Source organism: Schistocerca nitens, chromosome 2 (genome assembly GCF_023898315.1).
Source record: "Schistocerca nitens isolate TAMUIC-IGC-003100 chromosome 2, iqSchNite1.1, whole genome shotgun sequence".
NCBI lineage: Eukaryota > Metazoa > Arthropoda > Insecta > Orthoptera > Acrididae > Schistocerca > Schistocerca nitens.
The window spans coordinates 569039018-569058046 of NC_064615.1; the positions used below are offsets into that span (position 1 = coordinate 569039018).

A 19029-nucleotide genomic window follows, 5' to 3' on the forward strand; every position below is an offset into this window, starting at 1 on the left:
AAGCTAGTAGAAATATAGAACAAAGGAACGCTGTACTGGCCTTATTAGCAACAGGAACACGGGGTACTGTCTCACTGATGGTCTAACCGACGCTGACAGGAGAAGAGCTGTTAATGTCGCGTCGTTTCTTTCTTGCAGTTGGTGTGTCGGTCCAACCATATGCAGTCAAGTGTGATTAGTATTGGTTTCAAATTAGTATTTTCTCCAGTATTCATTTCCTAAACACTCTTATTACCTACATCAAGTTGGAGAAGCAAGAACCTGATTCTTTCCCAACATAGCTACGTCAATTTACAATAACAATGTCAGTTTTTGCTGTGGCGGAAGCCAACACAGCTTGTAGCTGTGAACATAGGGTCACCAACTCAGCTCGCATTTCTGCAGAGCAGTCACAGTCCCTGTCCATACTAAAGACGGCGAAAGATATACACTAAACAGTTTCATACGTGGAACTGTGCCTGATGAAAACACGCACGAAATTAACGATTCTAAAACCCAAAAACTTTCAAAAATAAACTGGTGACTACCTAGATACAGGAAGTAAGTCGCTCCTGTTTGAAGCTAGTAGAAATATAGAACAAAGGAACGCTGTACTGGCCTTATTAGCAACAGGAACACGGGGTACTGTCTCACTGATGGTCTAACCGACGCTGACAGGAGAAGAGCTGTTAATGTCGCGTCGTTTCTTTCTTCCAGTTGGTGTGTCGGTCCAACCATATGCAGTCAAGTGTGATTAGTATTGGTTTCAAATTAGTATTTTCTCCAGTATTCATTTTCTAAACACTCTTATTACCTACATCAAGTTGGAGAAGCAAGAACCTGATTCTTTCCCAACATAGCTACGTCAATTTACAATAACAATGTCAGCTTTTGCTGTGGCGGAAGCCAACACAGCTTGTAGCTGTGAACAAAGGGTCACCAACTCAGCTCGCATTTCTGCAGAACAGTCACAGTCCCTGTCCATACTAAAGACGGCGAAAGATATACACTAAACAGTTTCAAACGTGGAACTGTGCCTGATGAAAACACGCACGAAATTAACGATTCTAAAACGCAAAAACTTTCAAAAATAAACTGGTGACTACCTAGATACAGGAAGTAAGTCGCTCCTGTTTGAAGCTAGTAGAAATATAGAACAAAGGAACGCTGTACTGGCCTTATTAGCAACAGGAACACGGGGTACTGTCTCACTGATGGTCTAACCGACGCTGACAGGAGAAGAGCTGTTAATGTCGCGTCGTTTCTTTCTTCCAGTTGGTGTGTCGGTCCAACCATATGCAGTCAAGTGTGATTAGTATTGGTTTCAAATTAGTATTTTCTCCAGTATTCATTTTCTAAACACTCTTATTACCTACATCAAGTTGTAGAAGCAAGAACCTGATTCTTTCCCAACATAGCTACGTCAATTTACAATAACAATGTCAGCTTTTGCTGTGGCGGAAGCCAACACAGCTTGTAGCTGTGAACAAAGGGTCACCAACTCAGCTCGCATTTCTGCAGAGCAGTCACAGTCCCTGTCCATACTAAAGACGGCGAAAGATATACACTAAACAGTTTCAAACGTGGAACTGTGCCTGATGAAAACACGCACGAAATTAACGATTCTAAAACCCAAAAACTTTCAAAAATAAACTGGTGACTACGTAGATACAGGATGTAAGTCGCTCCTGTTTGAAGCTAGTAGAAATATAGAACAAAGGAACGCTGTACTGGCCTTATTAGCAACAGGAACACGGGGTACTGTCTCACTGATGGTCTAACTGACGCTGACAGGAGAAGAGCTGTTAATGTCGCGTCGTTTCTTTCTTCCAGTTGGTGTGTCGGTCCAACCATATGCAGTCAAGTGTGATTAGTATTGGTTTCAAATTAGTATTTTCTCCAGTATTCATTTTCTAAACACTCTTGTTACCTACATCAAGTTGGAGAAGCAAGAACCTGATTCTTTCCCAACATAGCTACGTCAATTTACAATAACAATGTCAGTTTTTGCTGTGGCGGAAGCCAACACAGCTTGTAGCTGTGAACAAAGGGTCACCAACTCAGCTCGCATTTCTACAGAGCAGTCACAGTCCCTGTCCATACTAAAGACGGCGAAAGATATACACTAAACAGTTCACAAACGTGGAACTGTGCCTGATGAAAACACGCACGAAATTAACGATTCCAAAACGCAAAAACTTTCAAAAATAAACTGGTGACTACCTAGATACCGGAAGTAAGTCGCTCCTCTTAAAAGCTAGTAGAAATATAGAACAAAGGAACGCTGTACTGGCCTTATTAGCAACAGGAACACGGGGTACTGTCTCACTGATGGTCTAACCGACGCTGACAGGAGAAGAGCTGTTAATGTCGCGTCGTTTCTTTCTTCCAGTTGGTGTGTCGGTCCAACCATATGCAGTCAAGTGTGATTAGTATTGGTTTCAAATTAGTATTTTCTCCAGTATTCATTTTCTAAACACTCTTATTACCTACATCAAGTTGGAGAAGCAAGAACCTGATTCTTTCCCAACATAGCTACGTCAATTTACAATAACAATGTCAGTTTTTGCTGTGGTGGAAGCCAACACAGCTTGTAGCTGTGAACAAAGGGTCACCAACTCAGCTCGCATTTCTGCAGAGCAGTCACAGTCCCTGTCCATACTAAAGACGGCGAAAGATATACACTAAACAGTTTCAAACGTGGAACTGTGCCTGATGAAAACACGCACGAAATTAACGATTCTAAAACCCAAAAACTTTCAAAAATAAACTGGTGACTACCTAGATACAGGAAGTAAGTCGCTCCTGTTTGAAGCTAGTAGAAATATAGAACAAAGGAACGCTGTACTGGCCTTATTAGCAACAGCAACACGGGGTACTGTCTCACTGATGGTCTAACCGACGCTGACAGGAGAAGAGCTGTTAATGTCGCGTCGTTTCTTTCTTCCAGTTGGTGTGTCGGTCCAACCATATGCAGTCAAGTGTGATTAGTATTGGTTTCAAATTAGTATTTTCTCCAGTATTCATTTTCTAAACACTCTTATTACCTACATCAAGTTGGAGAAGCAAGAACCTGATTCTTTCCCAACATAGCTACGTCAATTTACAATAACAATGTCAGCTTTTGCTGTGGCGGAAGACAACACAGCTTGTAGCTGTGAACAAAGGGTCACCAACTCAGCTCGCATTTCTGCAGAGCAGTCACAGTCCCTGTCCATACTAAAGACGGCGAAAGATATACACTAAACAGTTTCAAACGTGGAACTGTGCCTGATGAAAACACGCACGAAATTAACGATTCTAAAACCCAAAAACTTTCAAAAATAAACTGGTGACTACCTAGATACAGGATGTAAGTCGCTCCTGTTTGAAGCTAGTAGAAATATAGAACAAAGGAACGCTGTACTGGCCTTATTAGCAACAGGAACACGGGGTACTGTCTCACTGATGGTCTAACCGACGCTGACAGGAGAAGAGCTGTTAATGTCGCGTCGTTTCTTTCTTCCAGTTGGTGTGTCGGTCAAACCATATGCAGTCAAGTGTGATTAGTATTGGTTTCAAATTAGTATTTTCTCCAGTATTCATTTTCTAAACACTCTTGTTACCTACATCAAGTTGGAGAAGCAAGAACCTGATTCTTTCCCAACATAGCTACGTCAATTTACAATAACAATGTCAGTTTTTGCTGTGGCGGAAGCCAACACAGCTTGTAGCTGTGAACAAAGGGTCACCAACTCAGCTCGCATTTCTACAGAGCAGTCACAGTCCCTGACCATACTAAAGACGGCGAAAGATATACACTAAACAGTTAACAAACGTGGAACTGTGCCTGATGAAAACACGCACGAAATTAACGATTCCAAAACGCAAAAACTTTCAAAAATAAACTGGTGACTACCTAGATACAGGAAGTAAGTCGCTCCTGTTTGAAGCTAGTAGAAATATAGAACAAAGGAACGCTGTACTGGCCTTATTAGCAACAGGAACACGGGGTACTGTCTCACTGATGGTCTAACCGACGCTGACAGGAGAAGAGCTGTTAATGTCGCGTCGTTTCTTTCTTCCAGTTGGTGTGTCGGTCCAACCATATGCAGTCAAGTGTGATTAGTATTGGTTTCATATTAGTATTTTCTCCATTATTCATTTTCTAAACACTCTTATTACCTACATCAAGTTGGAGAAGCAAGAACCTGATTCTTTCCCAACATAGCTACGTCAATTTACAATAACAATGTCAGTTTTTGCTGTGGCGGAAGCCAACACAGCTTGTAGCTGTGAACAAAGGGTCACCAACTCAGCTCGCATTTCTGCAGAGCAGTCACAGTCCCTGTCCATACTAAAGACGGCGAAAGATATACACTAAACAGTTTCAAACGTGGAACTGTGCCTGATGAAAACACGCACGAAATTAACGATTCTAAAACGCAAAAACTTTCAAAAATAAACTGGTGACTACCTAGATACAGGAAGTAAGTCGCTCCTGTTTGAAGCTAGTAGAAATATAGAACAAAGGAACGCTGTACTGGCCTTATTAGCAACAGGAACACGGGGTACTGTCTCACTGATGGTCTAACCGACGCTGACAGGAGAAGAGCTGTTAATGTCGCGTCGTTTCTTTCTTCCAGTTGGTGTGTCGGTCCAACCATATGCAGTCAAGTGTGATTAGTATTGGTTTCAAATTAGTATTTTCTCCAGTATTCATTTTCTAAACACTCTTATTACCTACATCAAGTTGGAGAAGCAAGAACCTGATTCTTTCCCAACATAGCTACGTCAATTTACAATAACAATGTCAGTTTTTGCTGTGGCGGAAGCCAACACAGCTTGTAGCTGTGAACAAAGGGTCACCAACTCAGCTCGCATTTCTGCAGAGCAGTCACAGTCCCTGTCCATACTAAAGACGGCGAAAGATATACACTAAACAGTTTCAAACGTGGAACTGTGCCTGATGAAAACACGCACGAAATTAACGATTCTAAAACCCAAAAACTTTCAAAAATAAACTGGTGACTACCTAGATACAGGAAGTAAGTCGCTCCTGTTTGAAGCTAGTAGAAATATAGAACAAAGGAACGCTGTACTGGCCTTATTAGCAACAGGAACACGGGGTACTGTCTCACTGATGGTCTAACCGACGCTGACAGGAGAAGAGCTGTTAATGTCGCGTCGTTTCTTTCTTCCAGTTGGTGTGTCGGTCCAACCATATGCAGTCAAGTGTGATTAGTATTGGTTTCAAATTAGTATTTTCTCCAGTATTCATTTTCTAAACACTCTTATTACCTACATCAAGTTGGAGAAGCAAGAACCTGATTCTTTCCCAACATAGCTACGTCAATTTACAATAACAATGTCAGTTTTTGCTGTGGCGGAAGCCAACACAGCTTGTAGCTGTGAACAAAGGGTCACCAACTCAGCTCGCATTTCTGCAGAGCAGTCACAGTCCCTGTCCATACTAAAGACGGCGAAAGATATACACTAAACAGTTTCAAACGTGGAACTGTGCCTGATGAAAACACGCACGAAATTAACGATTCTAAAACCCAAAAACTTTCAAAAATAAACTGGTGACTACCTAGATACAGGAAGTAAGTCGCTCCTGTTTGAAGCTAGTAGAAATATAGAACAAAGGAACGCTGTACTGGCCTTATTAGCAACAGGAACACGGGGTACTGTCTCACTGATTGTCTAACTGACGCTGACAGGAGAAGAGCTGTTAATGTCGCGTCGTTTCTTTCTTCCAGTTGGTGTGTCGGTCCAACCATATGCAGTCAAGTGTGATTAGTATTGGTTTCAAATTAGTATTTTCTCCAGTATTCATTTTCTAAACACTCTTATTACCTACATCAAGTTGGAGAAGCAAGAACCTGATTCTTTCCCAACATAGCTACGTCAATTTACAATAACAATGTCAGTTTTTGCTGTGGCGGAAGCCAACACAGCTTGTAGCTGTGAACAAAGGGTCACCAACTCAGCTCGCATTTCTACAGAGCAGTCACAGTCCCTGTCCATACTAAAGACGGCGAAAGATATACACTAAACAGTTAACAAACGTGGAACTGTGCCTGATGAAAACACGCACGAAATTAACGATTCCAAAACGCAAAAACTTTCAAAAATAAACTGGTGACTACCTAGATACAGGAAGTAAGTCGCTCCTGTTTGAAGCTAGTAGAAATATAGAACAAAGGAACGCTGTATTGGCCTTATTAGCAACAGGAACACGGGGTACTGTCTCACTGATGGTCTAACCGACGCTGACAGGAGAAGAGCTGTTAATGTCGCGTCGTTTCTTTCTTCCAGTTGGTGTGTCGGTCCAACCATATGCAGTCAAGTGTGATTAGTATTGGTTTCAAATTAGTATTTTCTCCAGTATTCATTTTCTAAACACTCTTATTACCTACATCAAGTTGGAGAAGCAAGAACCTGATGCAACTGTTCGTTTTAATTACACGAAGTTCCACGTACGATAACAATCTGTTTCATATTTAAAACAGACAAATCATAAGTTCCAAATATTGTAGTTTCTCCGTAACTACTAATCGGATTTTGACGAGTGAAACGCCATTGCATTTAACTGTTTTAGAACTAAAATAGAAGTAGCAGAAACCAGTATAGCTCTATTTATAAAAGGCAAGTTGATTCCAATATCTCTGTAATTCGTTTAGCTATGAAAACAGACTTCAGGTATTTTAGTGATGACTTTTGCAGAATTCACTCAGGTGACAACAGAATTATGAAATCTTAAAGAGTTCAGAAAATATCTCTGGTGAACTGCTTAGCTGAATCGAGTTGTATATTTCAGTTCTTTAGAATCAGTTTCCCTCAGAAATAATAATAATTTAGCATCTTGGAAAACGTAATCACACAAATGTCTGCATGCTAATGGAAACATTGTTTACGTTTGAGGAGGAAAGTAATCTCGTAGTGGTCATTAACTGCAAATCTGTCTCGGAACATCAGTTTCTTGGTAACTTGCTAAACATAAAATATTGACTATCTTCTTCCCCATTCTCTCAAAATAGGAAAAATAAATATGTAAATGTTTTCATTTCGTAAACACTTCCTGTAGGACTGTTTGTTTTTGAGGGCGAAGTTAATGTAGTGGTTATTTTTGGCAAACCATTTCAACAATCTATTAAGTGCTAAATGTTCCCTCAGGCGAGTTTTGATATTTATATTCGATCATTATACTCCCCAGTCTGCAAATTCAATCAGTACAACAGAAACTATAATTAATTTAAAAATGTTACTCACAAGTGAGAAATACATTTATTACGGAGTATATTTCTGAAGATCTTCCAGTATATTAATTATGTTTGTGAATGTTGTCTCTAAGTATATGCAACCGGGGTAGTATGTGGGTGATTACAACAATGTACATATAGGTTTTGTGACACAAAGTCCTCGACGTTGTCAAAAAGTGAGTTTATACGTTAGAAGATTTAAATATTATTCTTATAACACTAAGTTTAGTTTCATTGTACTCACGTCTTATTATAATCAAAGACAAGACATCATCAGATATCGAAACTACTTGAAAAAAAAGACGATACAATACATGCTTAACATCACACAGACCGACACACACACACACACACACACACACACACACTCACACAAAGAGAGAGAGACAGAGAGAGAGACAGAGAGTGAAACAGAGAGACAGAGGGAGAGAGAAAGAGAGAGAGAGAGAGAGAGAGAGAGAGAGAAAGAGAGAGAGTGAGAGAGAGAGAGAGGAGTACAAGAAGAAGAAAAGCGATGAAATGAACTCGGGAAACCAGACGACGTGGCCATTTCAAAGCCAAGAAGACAAAAGGGAGAAGAGATAAATACCGCTGCACACAAAAGATAAAAGGAAAAGAAACATAATTAGGGGTCGCCAATTACAGCTTTGATTAGTATCAACAAATCTTCACACAAAAGTTCATCCAAAAGAAAAGCAGTGGTTACAGCATTGTGTGATGTCATTACTCCAAAACAAAATTCGCCTACTCGTGGTGAGAGCTCTTCTAGCAGATTTACAGTTTGCTGTGAAGATATAGCACCAAAACTGTATTATTTTAAAGATAGTACGAAAAAGTAAATGATAGAGAGGATGGTTACTCACAAGATAAAATATTCAGTCACCCTAAGGAAGACTACTGAGCAGATAAGCAGTACGATAATTAATGAAACGGATTTATTAAAAAACGAAACAACTCGTGGCAAGAGTCTGTGGGTATTATAAACTTTGCCATCTATATCGCTTAATGACCTTTTATACTTTACTTCATGTAGCATGTTTCGGCTACTGCCATCGTCGGATCTTGCCTTACAACTTCGAAAATAAAATTCAGACTCAGTATAACCTAAATCTAGTGTCTAACCGAGGTGTCACCTGGCATTTCGGGTTGTGAAAATTTGGAAATTTGGGGTAAGGGCTTATGGGACCATACTGCTGAGGTCATCGGTCCCCAAGGGAGGAGCCGCGAGGACCGTGAAAAGACGCCCGAGACCGCGTACCTAGACCGCGTAGCTACCCCGAGCGGCATTTCGTATTGAAAGAGTATACAGGTTTTGCTGCATATTGATACTGAAATTTATATGGGAGTTGCTATGATGGCTGTAGCCGAAACATATTAAATGAAGTACTACATTTCCTTAAAAAAATCTTCAAGCAATCAAAATGGCGTTGTTTGCAAGAATATGATGGTGATAGACTCCTGTTCAGTGGCACGGTACGGGCAAAATGGAATCATTCTACAAAGCAGATTGCTCACAAAAGAATGGTGCAATGTGTCCCAGAAAATTGCTCACGTGTGTGAGACCAGTATCAAATACGACTAATAGCTGATGTGTATAGAGAATGGCTGCAGAAATGATCCTCAGCTTGTTTGACCGGTGGAGGAATGTCATGGAGGTACTAAAAAACTGCTGGCACACAGTTGAAGGTAGACACAAACTATGGTCTGAAACCCTGCAACGTCCTTGCTTTTTACTTGCTTCTTGGTTTCCGACAGATAATTACATAATTTAAATAATTTACGTTAAATGCATTTTTTAAATTAAAATTTCATATGCTTCTGCTTCAGCCAGTGTGTCCTGGACGAATGCACTGTTCGAGACAGCGCTACCAAATCCACATTGCACGCGCACTCGACCTCACTTGTTTGCAGACAGAATCTGCTTTCATCGCTGAAGACTACGGTGCGCCATTCCATCTTCCAAGTTTTCCTCTGATGGTACTAGTGGAGCCGTCAGGTCGATGCTGTGGTGTGGGTGGAAGACGGGCTATAGTTGGGTGTGATCGTAGTTCCGTTGCAAATAACCGGTTCGTAGCAGTTCGTACTGGGGGCAACAAACCCTGCTCCGGTAGCTGTACGACCTGCCGCAACTGCCCTTACAGTACGATGGTGCCAGCTGGCGTCTGTGCTTCGCGGGCGTCCAGAACCGCGTCTACAGGTGTGAGAATGTTCACGAGACAACTGGTACCATCATCGTAGCGCAACTGACACAGTACGCTCAACTTGTGTGGCAGTTCTCCGAAAGGACAGTCCTGCCACTGCCTGATTCCTTTCAAACCACCTCAGTTGGCTGTAGAAAGCACGAGTGCATCTCCTTGGCATAGTTGCCTGCATGTTACACACGTCTGCACAACAGCGAGCCTCCTAGCAAAGAGCACTCCTTGTTAAAGGGTAGACTCATATGGCGATCCCGTAGCTACACCTCTGCGCTATATATTGGGAGATGATGTTGAAACCATTATCAGTATACTTACTATCCCCCAGGTGGTACATGCCGTCATCGGATCTATATCTACATCATCTTTCCAGGTGTACTGTTTTTTTTCCAGTAGGGTATATTGAGACGAACGGAACAAATGCAGTGGCGGTCCGATCACAAGTACACAAACACATGATCGAATACTACGCATTGAAAGACAGAGAGAGTTGGTATACGAGGACATAACGAACGAGTAGTGGAAGCCATAGAGATTGTCGAAATATTGATTGGCCGTTACACACGCTAAGCTTCCAGAAAAACCAGTTAATCTAAATTCTGGGACAAGAATACATATAGAATATGTTTTCAATTTTAGCCGATTTTCTTTGAAAGGGCACGGCCGACTTCCTTCCCCATCCTTCCGTATCCGATAAGACCGATGACCTCGCACTTTGGTCTCCTCCTCCCCCACCCCCCCCGCCCCCCCCCCTCCCACATATCAACCCAACCCAACCCCCAATGATTGAACCCTTAGTTCTGCCACGGGAAAAGCTGCTTATAATACTAACGTGCCGTCAAATACGCTAATGTTATACACTGAGAACATTTCAAAGTTCGACTGTGCGTGTGTCTAATGGAAAAGGGTATCGGACTATAATTTAAAATTTTGTGAAGTCGACAGTAAAACAAAACGGGCCTTAACCTTGGGAGTTAACAGAAGTGGTGAAATTGTAAGTGAGTGAATAAATTAACGGTCGCCCGCCTCATTAGGCACATTAATATGGAAATATATATTTGAGAAAATTGGATATTCGTTACTGAAGTTCCTTTTGTTGAGACTTCCCTTTGAACAGCGAACAATATACAAACTGGCACGGTGCATTCTGTACTGTGTGTAGCAGTAGTTACCAATAACGCAAACACCAGTAAATTACGGGGAGAAAACTGCACCGAGCTCATACTAATGACGGCCACAATCATTAGCATTACTTAATCAAAATGCTTCTATCTTGACTGACTTGAATAACGCAAATAAAGATGAATAACACCTTAAATACACTGGCTAAGCTCCTCTACATGTAACAGTTTTCCTTAGTACATTAATAGTTCATTTTTTCTTAATAGGAGGACAATATGATGTGGACCCATAAACTGGTATAGTTTCAGTAGCCAAGGTTATTTGATTATTGAAAAAGTAAAATCTCAAAAACCTAATCATTCACTTAAATTACTTTGCAAGGTAATAAAATGCAACATTGGGCTTAATAAACTTCAAAAGAACCATTCATTATAGGTACCAAAACTACACTATATTTGAATATGTGCATAACTTCACTTCTAATAGTACTACCGCAGATCAGTACATTAAAGATTTATATGTACTTGTACTTTAATCACCTGTGAAGCAGGTATTGTTGGCAATATTTTATAATAAACTAAGGATACTTTAGCAAGAGCCTATTGAACTTCACTTTTATGGTTTTTAGCCACTAAATAATTAAGGTTTTCAGTTTCTTATTGGTTGATCTTTAAATTTTTGTACTTCAACTTCCTACCTTAACAATTTCACATGGAGTAGTCCATATACAAAGCTTCCAAATTTTACTCTTACTTTAACTTTTGCTACTCCTTTTACTTTATACAAAAAATCACTTTTAAATACATGAATGCCGGAATTGTTCATTTAAATCAGGATACTCGGTTTTAGTAGCACTTAACTGAGGACTCTGCGTATGTTCGTGATCAAGTTTGAAGCTATGGTTTCTAACACGAATTGAGATTTCATGTGATTATTATCAAAACAACTCACAAATTAACTGGTTCATGCCAATATACATTACATAACTGAATGAATGAAGTCTGTAAAGCAGTGGCGAAGATTAGTGGCAGGTGAAATGGCAGCTAACTGTACTCACGGCTCTTGATGTGTGAATTCTCTATAAAATCTCTTCTTGGTGTCGGATTTTCAACATATTAGAGCCATTCAATGATTCCTTGAATATCAAATAATAGCCAGATCCACATCCGAGGCAAATCGCTTCTAATGTAGCTTCCAGTTGCCTCTCTTAGCACCGTCGAGGTGTAGCGTGCTAAGGCTAGCCACATACTGCGTGCAGTTCACACAAAGGAGCCGCTCAGTTCGACCGCCAAACCCACCTTTTACATCGCACAATGCCACTTTCTTTGCGGAGGGACTTCCCTACAGCGTTTATATGTTACAAATAGAAGTGCCCTAAGCTTAAAATAACTTTTAACAAACATAATTCTTACGTAAACATATTCATATTATAATAATTTAGAATTTCAACATATTCTTTTGCTGTTTTCATATGTACATTAAAAAACTCTAAGTTTCTTGCCATACATCAAGGAGTTCAAAGAACAAAGAATGCACACTTCATAAATTGCAAATACACAGTTACTTAAAATAAATCTACTCCTGTTGAACATAAGTGTAACAAAATGATAAAAACATTTTACGAAACAAGTACAAGAATCATGCTGTTTACGATACCAACAATTTACAGTCATCTGATGAAAGGTAGGTCCTCCCTGGCCCGATTTCATTCAGAAAGTGTCTCGTGGCACCAAAGTTATACCTGCGTTTCTGCGCATCCGTAAGTCGTCCTTACATTCTCTGCACAACCTAGAGCCGTATTAAACTGTATACAGAACAGTTTACTGTCTTATTTTCTTCGTCTCAGTCAATATTATCAGAGAGTAGGGATGTTGTATTCTGGATTATGGGCCTACGATTAAAGCGCTACTACCGAATCTGAATCGTCCGAAACTTTGTAAAGCTTCACGTTCGCAGATAAAAATTGTGCGAAATACAGTCGCTGAAGTTTCTGTTCTCACAGATCCAGCAGCTGGAGAGGTCTCTCTCAAAACCTGTATACTAATGATCGTAGACGATCTATCCATTGATTTTAAGTGATTTCAAATCAATCTTTCTTTTGCAATACCAATAAATAATGTTCAAGGTTAGAGAGAGGAGGGAAGAGGGATGGGCAAACGGAAGAGGGAGGGGATGGAAATAGGGGAAATGACGATGTGAACACACAGAGGGGTACGAGGAGATCTACATTATTCCGTGATTTATTCAGTTTTCAAATTTATGCTGACTTTTTGCTCACCCGGTGTTTGGGTCTGTATGAAAAAACAGTATTCTGCGCAAAAGGTGGCCCTTATGTCTACTAACTGCAGGCCTATATCTTTTGTTTGGGCGTAAGGAACAGGAGTGCATAGACCACGTGTTGGGTTTCAGCTGACCGCGGGGCCGACGTGGAGCGGCGCTGTGTCTCCGGAGGCGGCTCCGCATCTTGGGCCAGCGGCCACGTGTACACGTGCGGGCACGACGCCTGTAACGGGGCGGGCCGCCTCCGCCCACCTGCAGCTGCCCACGCCGTGCTGTCGCTCGCTGTCTTCGCCGCCGTGGGCCGCACCTTGTGACTGCTTCGCGCCCGCCAGCCGGCTGCTGATAAGCAGTGGAAACCGCCGTAGTGGATAGCGACCAGCCAAAGTGGTGGCGGTTCAGTTTCAGATTGCAGTGCTACACATCTGGCGGGAGCGCCACTGTAGTCTCAGCCTAGACAGTTATCTCGGATATAGGACTAAAAAGCGCCATCCAAATGATTTCCCCAATATGCCCACTTACTTTAGAAACGATGATTTGTATGGTTGAGTGATGAATCAGTCATATAAGCTAAATACCCTACACGAGGTGCATCACAAAATGAGATAATGCAGACGCACAATCTCGATTCAGTAAGTACGCTAACCCGCAGTTTAAATAGAAGAGAGCACTGACAAAACTATCCGATGTACGAGGATGAACTTGACTAGAGAGACTGCGGAATTGCATAAACGTAAAAAGGGACAGTTTTGGCTTAAACCGTAAAGAAAATGACGAAACAATTCAATTTACGTCCTACTCTCCGGCCTAGTTGTGTTCACAGCTTTGTTTCCGCTCTCCATCTCTCCAGTTATACTCTTACTAATGCTAACGTGGCAGCACATATTGTTTTACTCGCATCTGAAAAATATGGGGAGAAACAGCATCCCCATACGACCTCGTGCTGTTCACTCCTTCCTTGTGTCTTGCATGAAAGTTGGAACTTCTCTGTGGGGCTGCTCTCTAATGGAAGTTCATTAACAGGAAGGAAAAACTACTTTTTACAATATTCTTCATGTAGATAAATTGGATATACTCTGAAAATGTTTCTCATTCGCGACTGCCAAGTCCTTTATAAACATTTTACCTCTCTTAGAAACGAAATACACTCCTGGAAATTGAAATAAGAACACCGTGAATTCATTGTCCCAGGAAGGGGAAACTTTATTGACACATTCCTGGCGTCAGATGCATCACATGATCACACTGACAGAACCACAGGCACATAGACACAGGCAACAGAGCATGCACAATGTCGGCACTAGTACAGTGTATATCCACCTTTCGCAGCAATGCAGGCTGCTATTCTCCCATCGAGACGATCGTAGAGATGCTGGATGTAGTCCTGTGGAACGGCTTGCCATGCCATTTCCACCTGGCGCCTCAGTTGGACCAGCGTTCGTGCTGGACGTGCAGACCTCGTGAGACGACGCATCATCCAGTCCCAAACATGCTCAATGGGGGACAGATCCGGAGATCTTGCTGGCCAGGGTAGTTGACTTACACCTTCTAGAGCACGTTGGGTGGCACGGGATACATGCGGACGTGCATTGTCCTGTTGGAACAGCAAGTTCCCTTGCCGGTCTAGGAATGGTAGAACGATGGGTTCGATGACGGTTTGGATGTACCGTGCACGATTCAGTGTCCCCTCGACGATCACCAGTGGTGTACGGCCAGTGTAGGAGATCGCTCCCCACACCATGATGCCGGTTGTTGGCCCTGTGTGCCTCGGTCGTATGCAGTCCTGATTGTGGCGCTCACCTGCACGGCGCCAAACACGCATAAGACCATCATTGGCACCAAGGCAGAAGCGACTCTCATCGCTGAAGACGACACGTCTCCATTCGTCCCTCCATTCACGCCTGTCGCGACACCACTGGAGGCGGGCTGCACGATGTTGGGGCGTGAGCGGAAGACGGCCTAACGGCGTGCGGGACCGTAGCCCAGCTTCATGGAGACGGTTGCGAATGGTCGTCGCCGATACCCCAGGAGCAACAGTGTCCCTAATTTGCTGGGAAGTGGCGGTGCGGTCCCCTACGGCACTGCGTAGGATCCTACGGTCTTGGCGTGCATCCGTGCGTCACTGCGGTCCGGTCCCAGGTCGACGGGCACGTGCACCTTCCGCCGACCACTGGCGACAACATCGATGTACTGTGGAGACCTCACGCCCCACGTGTTGAGCAATTCGGCGGTACGTCCACCCGGCCTCCCGCATGCCCACTATACGCCCTCGCTCAAAGTCCGTCAACTGCACATACGGTTCACGTCCACGCTGTCGCGGCATGCTACCAGTGTTAAAGACTGCGATGGAGCTCCATATGCCACGGAAAACTGGCTGACACTGACGGCGGCGGTGCACAAATGCTGCGCAGCTAGCGCCATTCGACGGCCAACACCGCGGTTCCTGGTGTGTCCGCTGTGCCGTGCGTGTGATCATTGCTTGTACAGCCCTCTCGCAGTGTCCGGAGCAAGTATGGTGGGTCTGACACACCGGTGTCAATGTGTTCTTTTTTCCATTTCCAGGAGTGTAGTATACAGGGTATGTCCAAACAATCGTCTTTCAGAATTCGCTTCTTTCACCGTTTACATAACTCGGTAAGTTGCCTTCTAAACTGCCATCGGTCGAGTTCAATCATTATTGCTCGTCCTAAAGTGGATTTTCGTCGTATGTCACAATAATCTAACCCAGTTATTCACACCTAAATAGCTCCACTTTTCATGCAGCTTCAAAGAGGGACGGTATTACGAAAAACTGTTGATGTCCACGACTGTTACTAAATCATTCTGAAACTGCAATCCAGTACTGATCAGAATGAAAATTTAAGAAACGCTTATCCACCAAAGGCCGCGGAGAGATGTCGAGACTCTCTCTTGCCATACACCCGTCTTCCTCACTAGTGGTTCACAGGAGTATATTTCATACAGGAACGAGCATGGCATAGGGAAGCTGTGAACGTACAATGCATGCATCTGCATGTAATAAACATACTCATAAAAACCGATAACTGCTTTCCTATCGCGTAATTTGCAGTGACCCAACAATTTTCAAATAGAACGGGAACTTACTGCGAGTAAAACACAGTAAAAAGTATCACCCTATCTTGCAATGTAAGTTGAACAAAAAATTTTTAAAGACGTAACGCCACCGCCTGAGAGTCGTGAAAGGATTCTTCAACTGTTTATTGCGCCTGAAATATTTGAGATAGAATAATTAAAAGTATACCACATCTTCTATGCCCTAGAATACATTAAAATTTTAAAATAATATGGCAAAACATGGAGTAGAAAACGTACACACATTCTACATAATTTTCAGTAGCATTAGTTTTTACCGAAAGTGTTCATAAGTATTGTAAATATAGAATAATGAATCTAATGAAGACATATCGTATGTACGATTACGGGTCATGTCAAACTGAAACTTCCTATCTCTGCTTCTTGCCATTCATAAAAAATATCGAAAAAAGTGCAGTAGCTCGAAAAATATTTTTCTTCACCATTAAGAAAATTTATCAAATGTTATAATTCTTCGTATAATATAAAGTACTGATATTGAAGTCAATATATAAGCAATTATTCCTTTCGAATGACTGAGCAATGACTGTGACGTCATGTGGCTGTGCTGGGTATTGTCAGTATGAGAGAGTGCTGGCTCTCACAATCGTCGGTGCAGACGGATTACAGGAAACCCTACTACATTAGCTAGAGACGAAGGGAAGCACATACTGGCTTCTCCACAAAATGTATTTCATATTTAGACACATCACCTAATGATTTATTCCAAACTATTTGTAATATATTCTAGGAAGACAGCTTCCGGAAGGAATTAGGAAGAATGTATTTTAAACATACCTGTGTCTTTTCCAATTCAAATAAAAGTTGAATTAAGCGTATAAGTCTATCACTTAGGTTTGACTTAAAGTATACATCAAAATTATACCCTGATAATGATACAACACAGATTAGAACAGACACTTTCTTAATTCGGTAGAACTATTTTGAGCATGTTCTCGTGGATGAGGAATATGTCAGACATATTTTATACTATATTTGGTACACTTGAATTGAATGTTAACTGCCTAAACTGCAAGTAAGGTAACCCTCAACAATATGAAACAATTTCAAACTTAATTAATAGTCAGTCATAGATACGTAAATGTGTATGTAATATAGATGATACCAGCGAAGTGTAACGAAAAGGAGAGTTTACAATTGTTAATTATGTTGATAATGTTACTCTAAGTCCATTAGAATACGAATATTACTTACAACTCATTTTGTCTGATGTTTTGAATATTACATTCTATAAATACTTAAGGTTCGTCTTAACCTCAATTTTACTAATGCTTAAACTTTTCACACTTCTAGCAAATGAATACCCCTTTGCGTCATTGTGTGTTACGTGAATTATTCTTACTCTCAGTATTCATTCTGTCAGCTCAGCATAAAATGGGTAGAAAAACTGTTATATGATTTATAATAAATTCCGTTTTAGAATAGATGTACTGTCAAACACACAGTACCCCATTATTTGCAACAAGCACATGCAAATACTCTTGTATTCACACATGAAATCAGTCGCGCGCACGCTTTTGGTCTCTAAAACATTACGGTGACGTCCAGTGCTACCCCAAAATAAAAGGTGTTATCGTATGACGTACTGGAATCCAAGCGTTCCACAGTTTTTTGGCATGTAGTAGTTCCATGGAAAAATTTATTTATGACGCGTTTCGAGTAGTCGTCATCAGATAACAGTGGAAAAATTTACACAAAAGACAAATTAGGAAAGCTGATGTACATAAATATTACATACTGAAGGCAGCAGATTCGAGGACCAGACTTGGCACCAGATGCTCCCAGATCGAAACAAATTTTAATATACAAAACGACGTAAGCATTCCTTACTAAATTACATCTTTTTATTTTTTTTTTACTTTATCACATCGTCAATAAAAAATAACACATAGAAAACGTTATGAGTCAAAACCTGTCATGGGACATGTACAAAGATCGTACAGCATGTTAGGTACAATGTCCAAGTACTCCATCAAAAGAGAGAGAGAGATAGGAGAGAGAGAGAGGGAGAGAGAGAGAGAGAGAGAGAGAGAGAGAGAGAGAGAGAGAGAGCAATGTAATCCATCACTATAAAGGAAGATACTACAATTTTTAATTACTATTTTCCACACACAGCAAGCAAACTTCAACCTATTGAAAGCACAGATGTGTCATCTCAAAAAACAAAACTTTATCAGAAAACAGTAAACTGTCCAACCGTGCCAGGGTGGACTGGGGATAGACGGGAATATTGGGGGGGGGGAGGGGGGGAGTTCCTAGGGGAGACACCAAGACCAGTGAAAGGGTCGGATGAGACAGATGATGCATTAGTTGCGGTTGGGGGGGGGGGGGGGAGACAGTGTAAGGAGAGTCGGAAAATAGGCAAGGGATGGCAGGAGGACGTGGGAGTTTGAAGAACTGAGGAACTGGAAGAAAGGTTAGCATGATGGGATTGGGGGAACAAAGAAGGAAGATGGGGGGGGGGGGGATGTTACTCCTATGGTTCATTTTCACAAAATTTTATGTAACAAGCACAATGATATTAAAAATTACATTGTGATAGAAATAACCGTGTTTTTTTTCAGCACATTTTTCTTTTTAAATGTAGACCATTTAGCTGACAACTCAGAAATATGTTTACAAGTATAACAGTGCCATTAGAGCATGTTACTGAAAGCTGAATGTGGGCGGGAGGGAAGAGGGGAAGATGAGGAAGGGGGAATGAAATATGCAGTATGCAAATGCATAACATTATTTAAATACAATATGCAACTACCTCGATATTATTCAAATACATGTTATTTGAAGAAGAAACATTGTGTGCATAACCCACATATAATTGAAAAGATACATATACCTCTTTTAGTTGGAAATAAAATTTAAAATCGATTACTAAGCTGAAAGCTACTGAGACCACAGATGGGTCATGTCTAAAACACAAAACATAAATTACAAATTTTCCATTTGAGTTAGTGTGGACTGGGGATAGACAGATAGATGTAGGGGGACAGGGGGCAGATGAGACTGATGTTGAATTATTTGCGTTAAGGGGGGGAGGACCGACAGAATTAAAATAAGCAAAGGGAGGGGGGTGGAGGCCTAAGGAACTAGAGAGAAGG

General features: G+C 41.5%; 1 protein-coding gene across 1 annotated transcript in view; it reads left to right on the plus strand.

The window, feature by feature from the left end:
* LOC126234496 (uncharacterized) overlaps positions 1 to 13978 on the plus strand; it is a 319975-nt gene extending 305997 nt beyond the window's left edge. The window contains exon 3 of the mRNA XM_049943189.1: positions 12950 to 13978. Within this exon, the coding sequence (XP_049799146.1) occupies positions 12950 to 13134 (185 nt within the window). The 3' untranslated portion in view covers positions 13135 to 13978. The remainder of the gene's footprint in view (positions 1 to 12949) is intronic.
* Positions 13979 to 19029: the final 5051 nt, after the last annotated feature.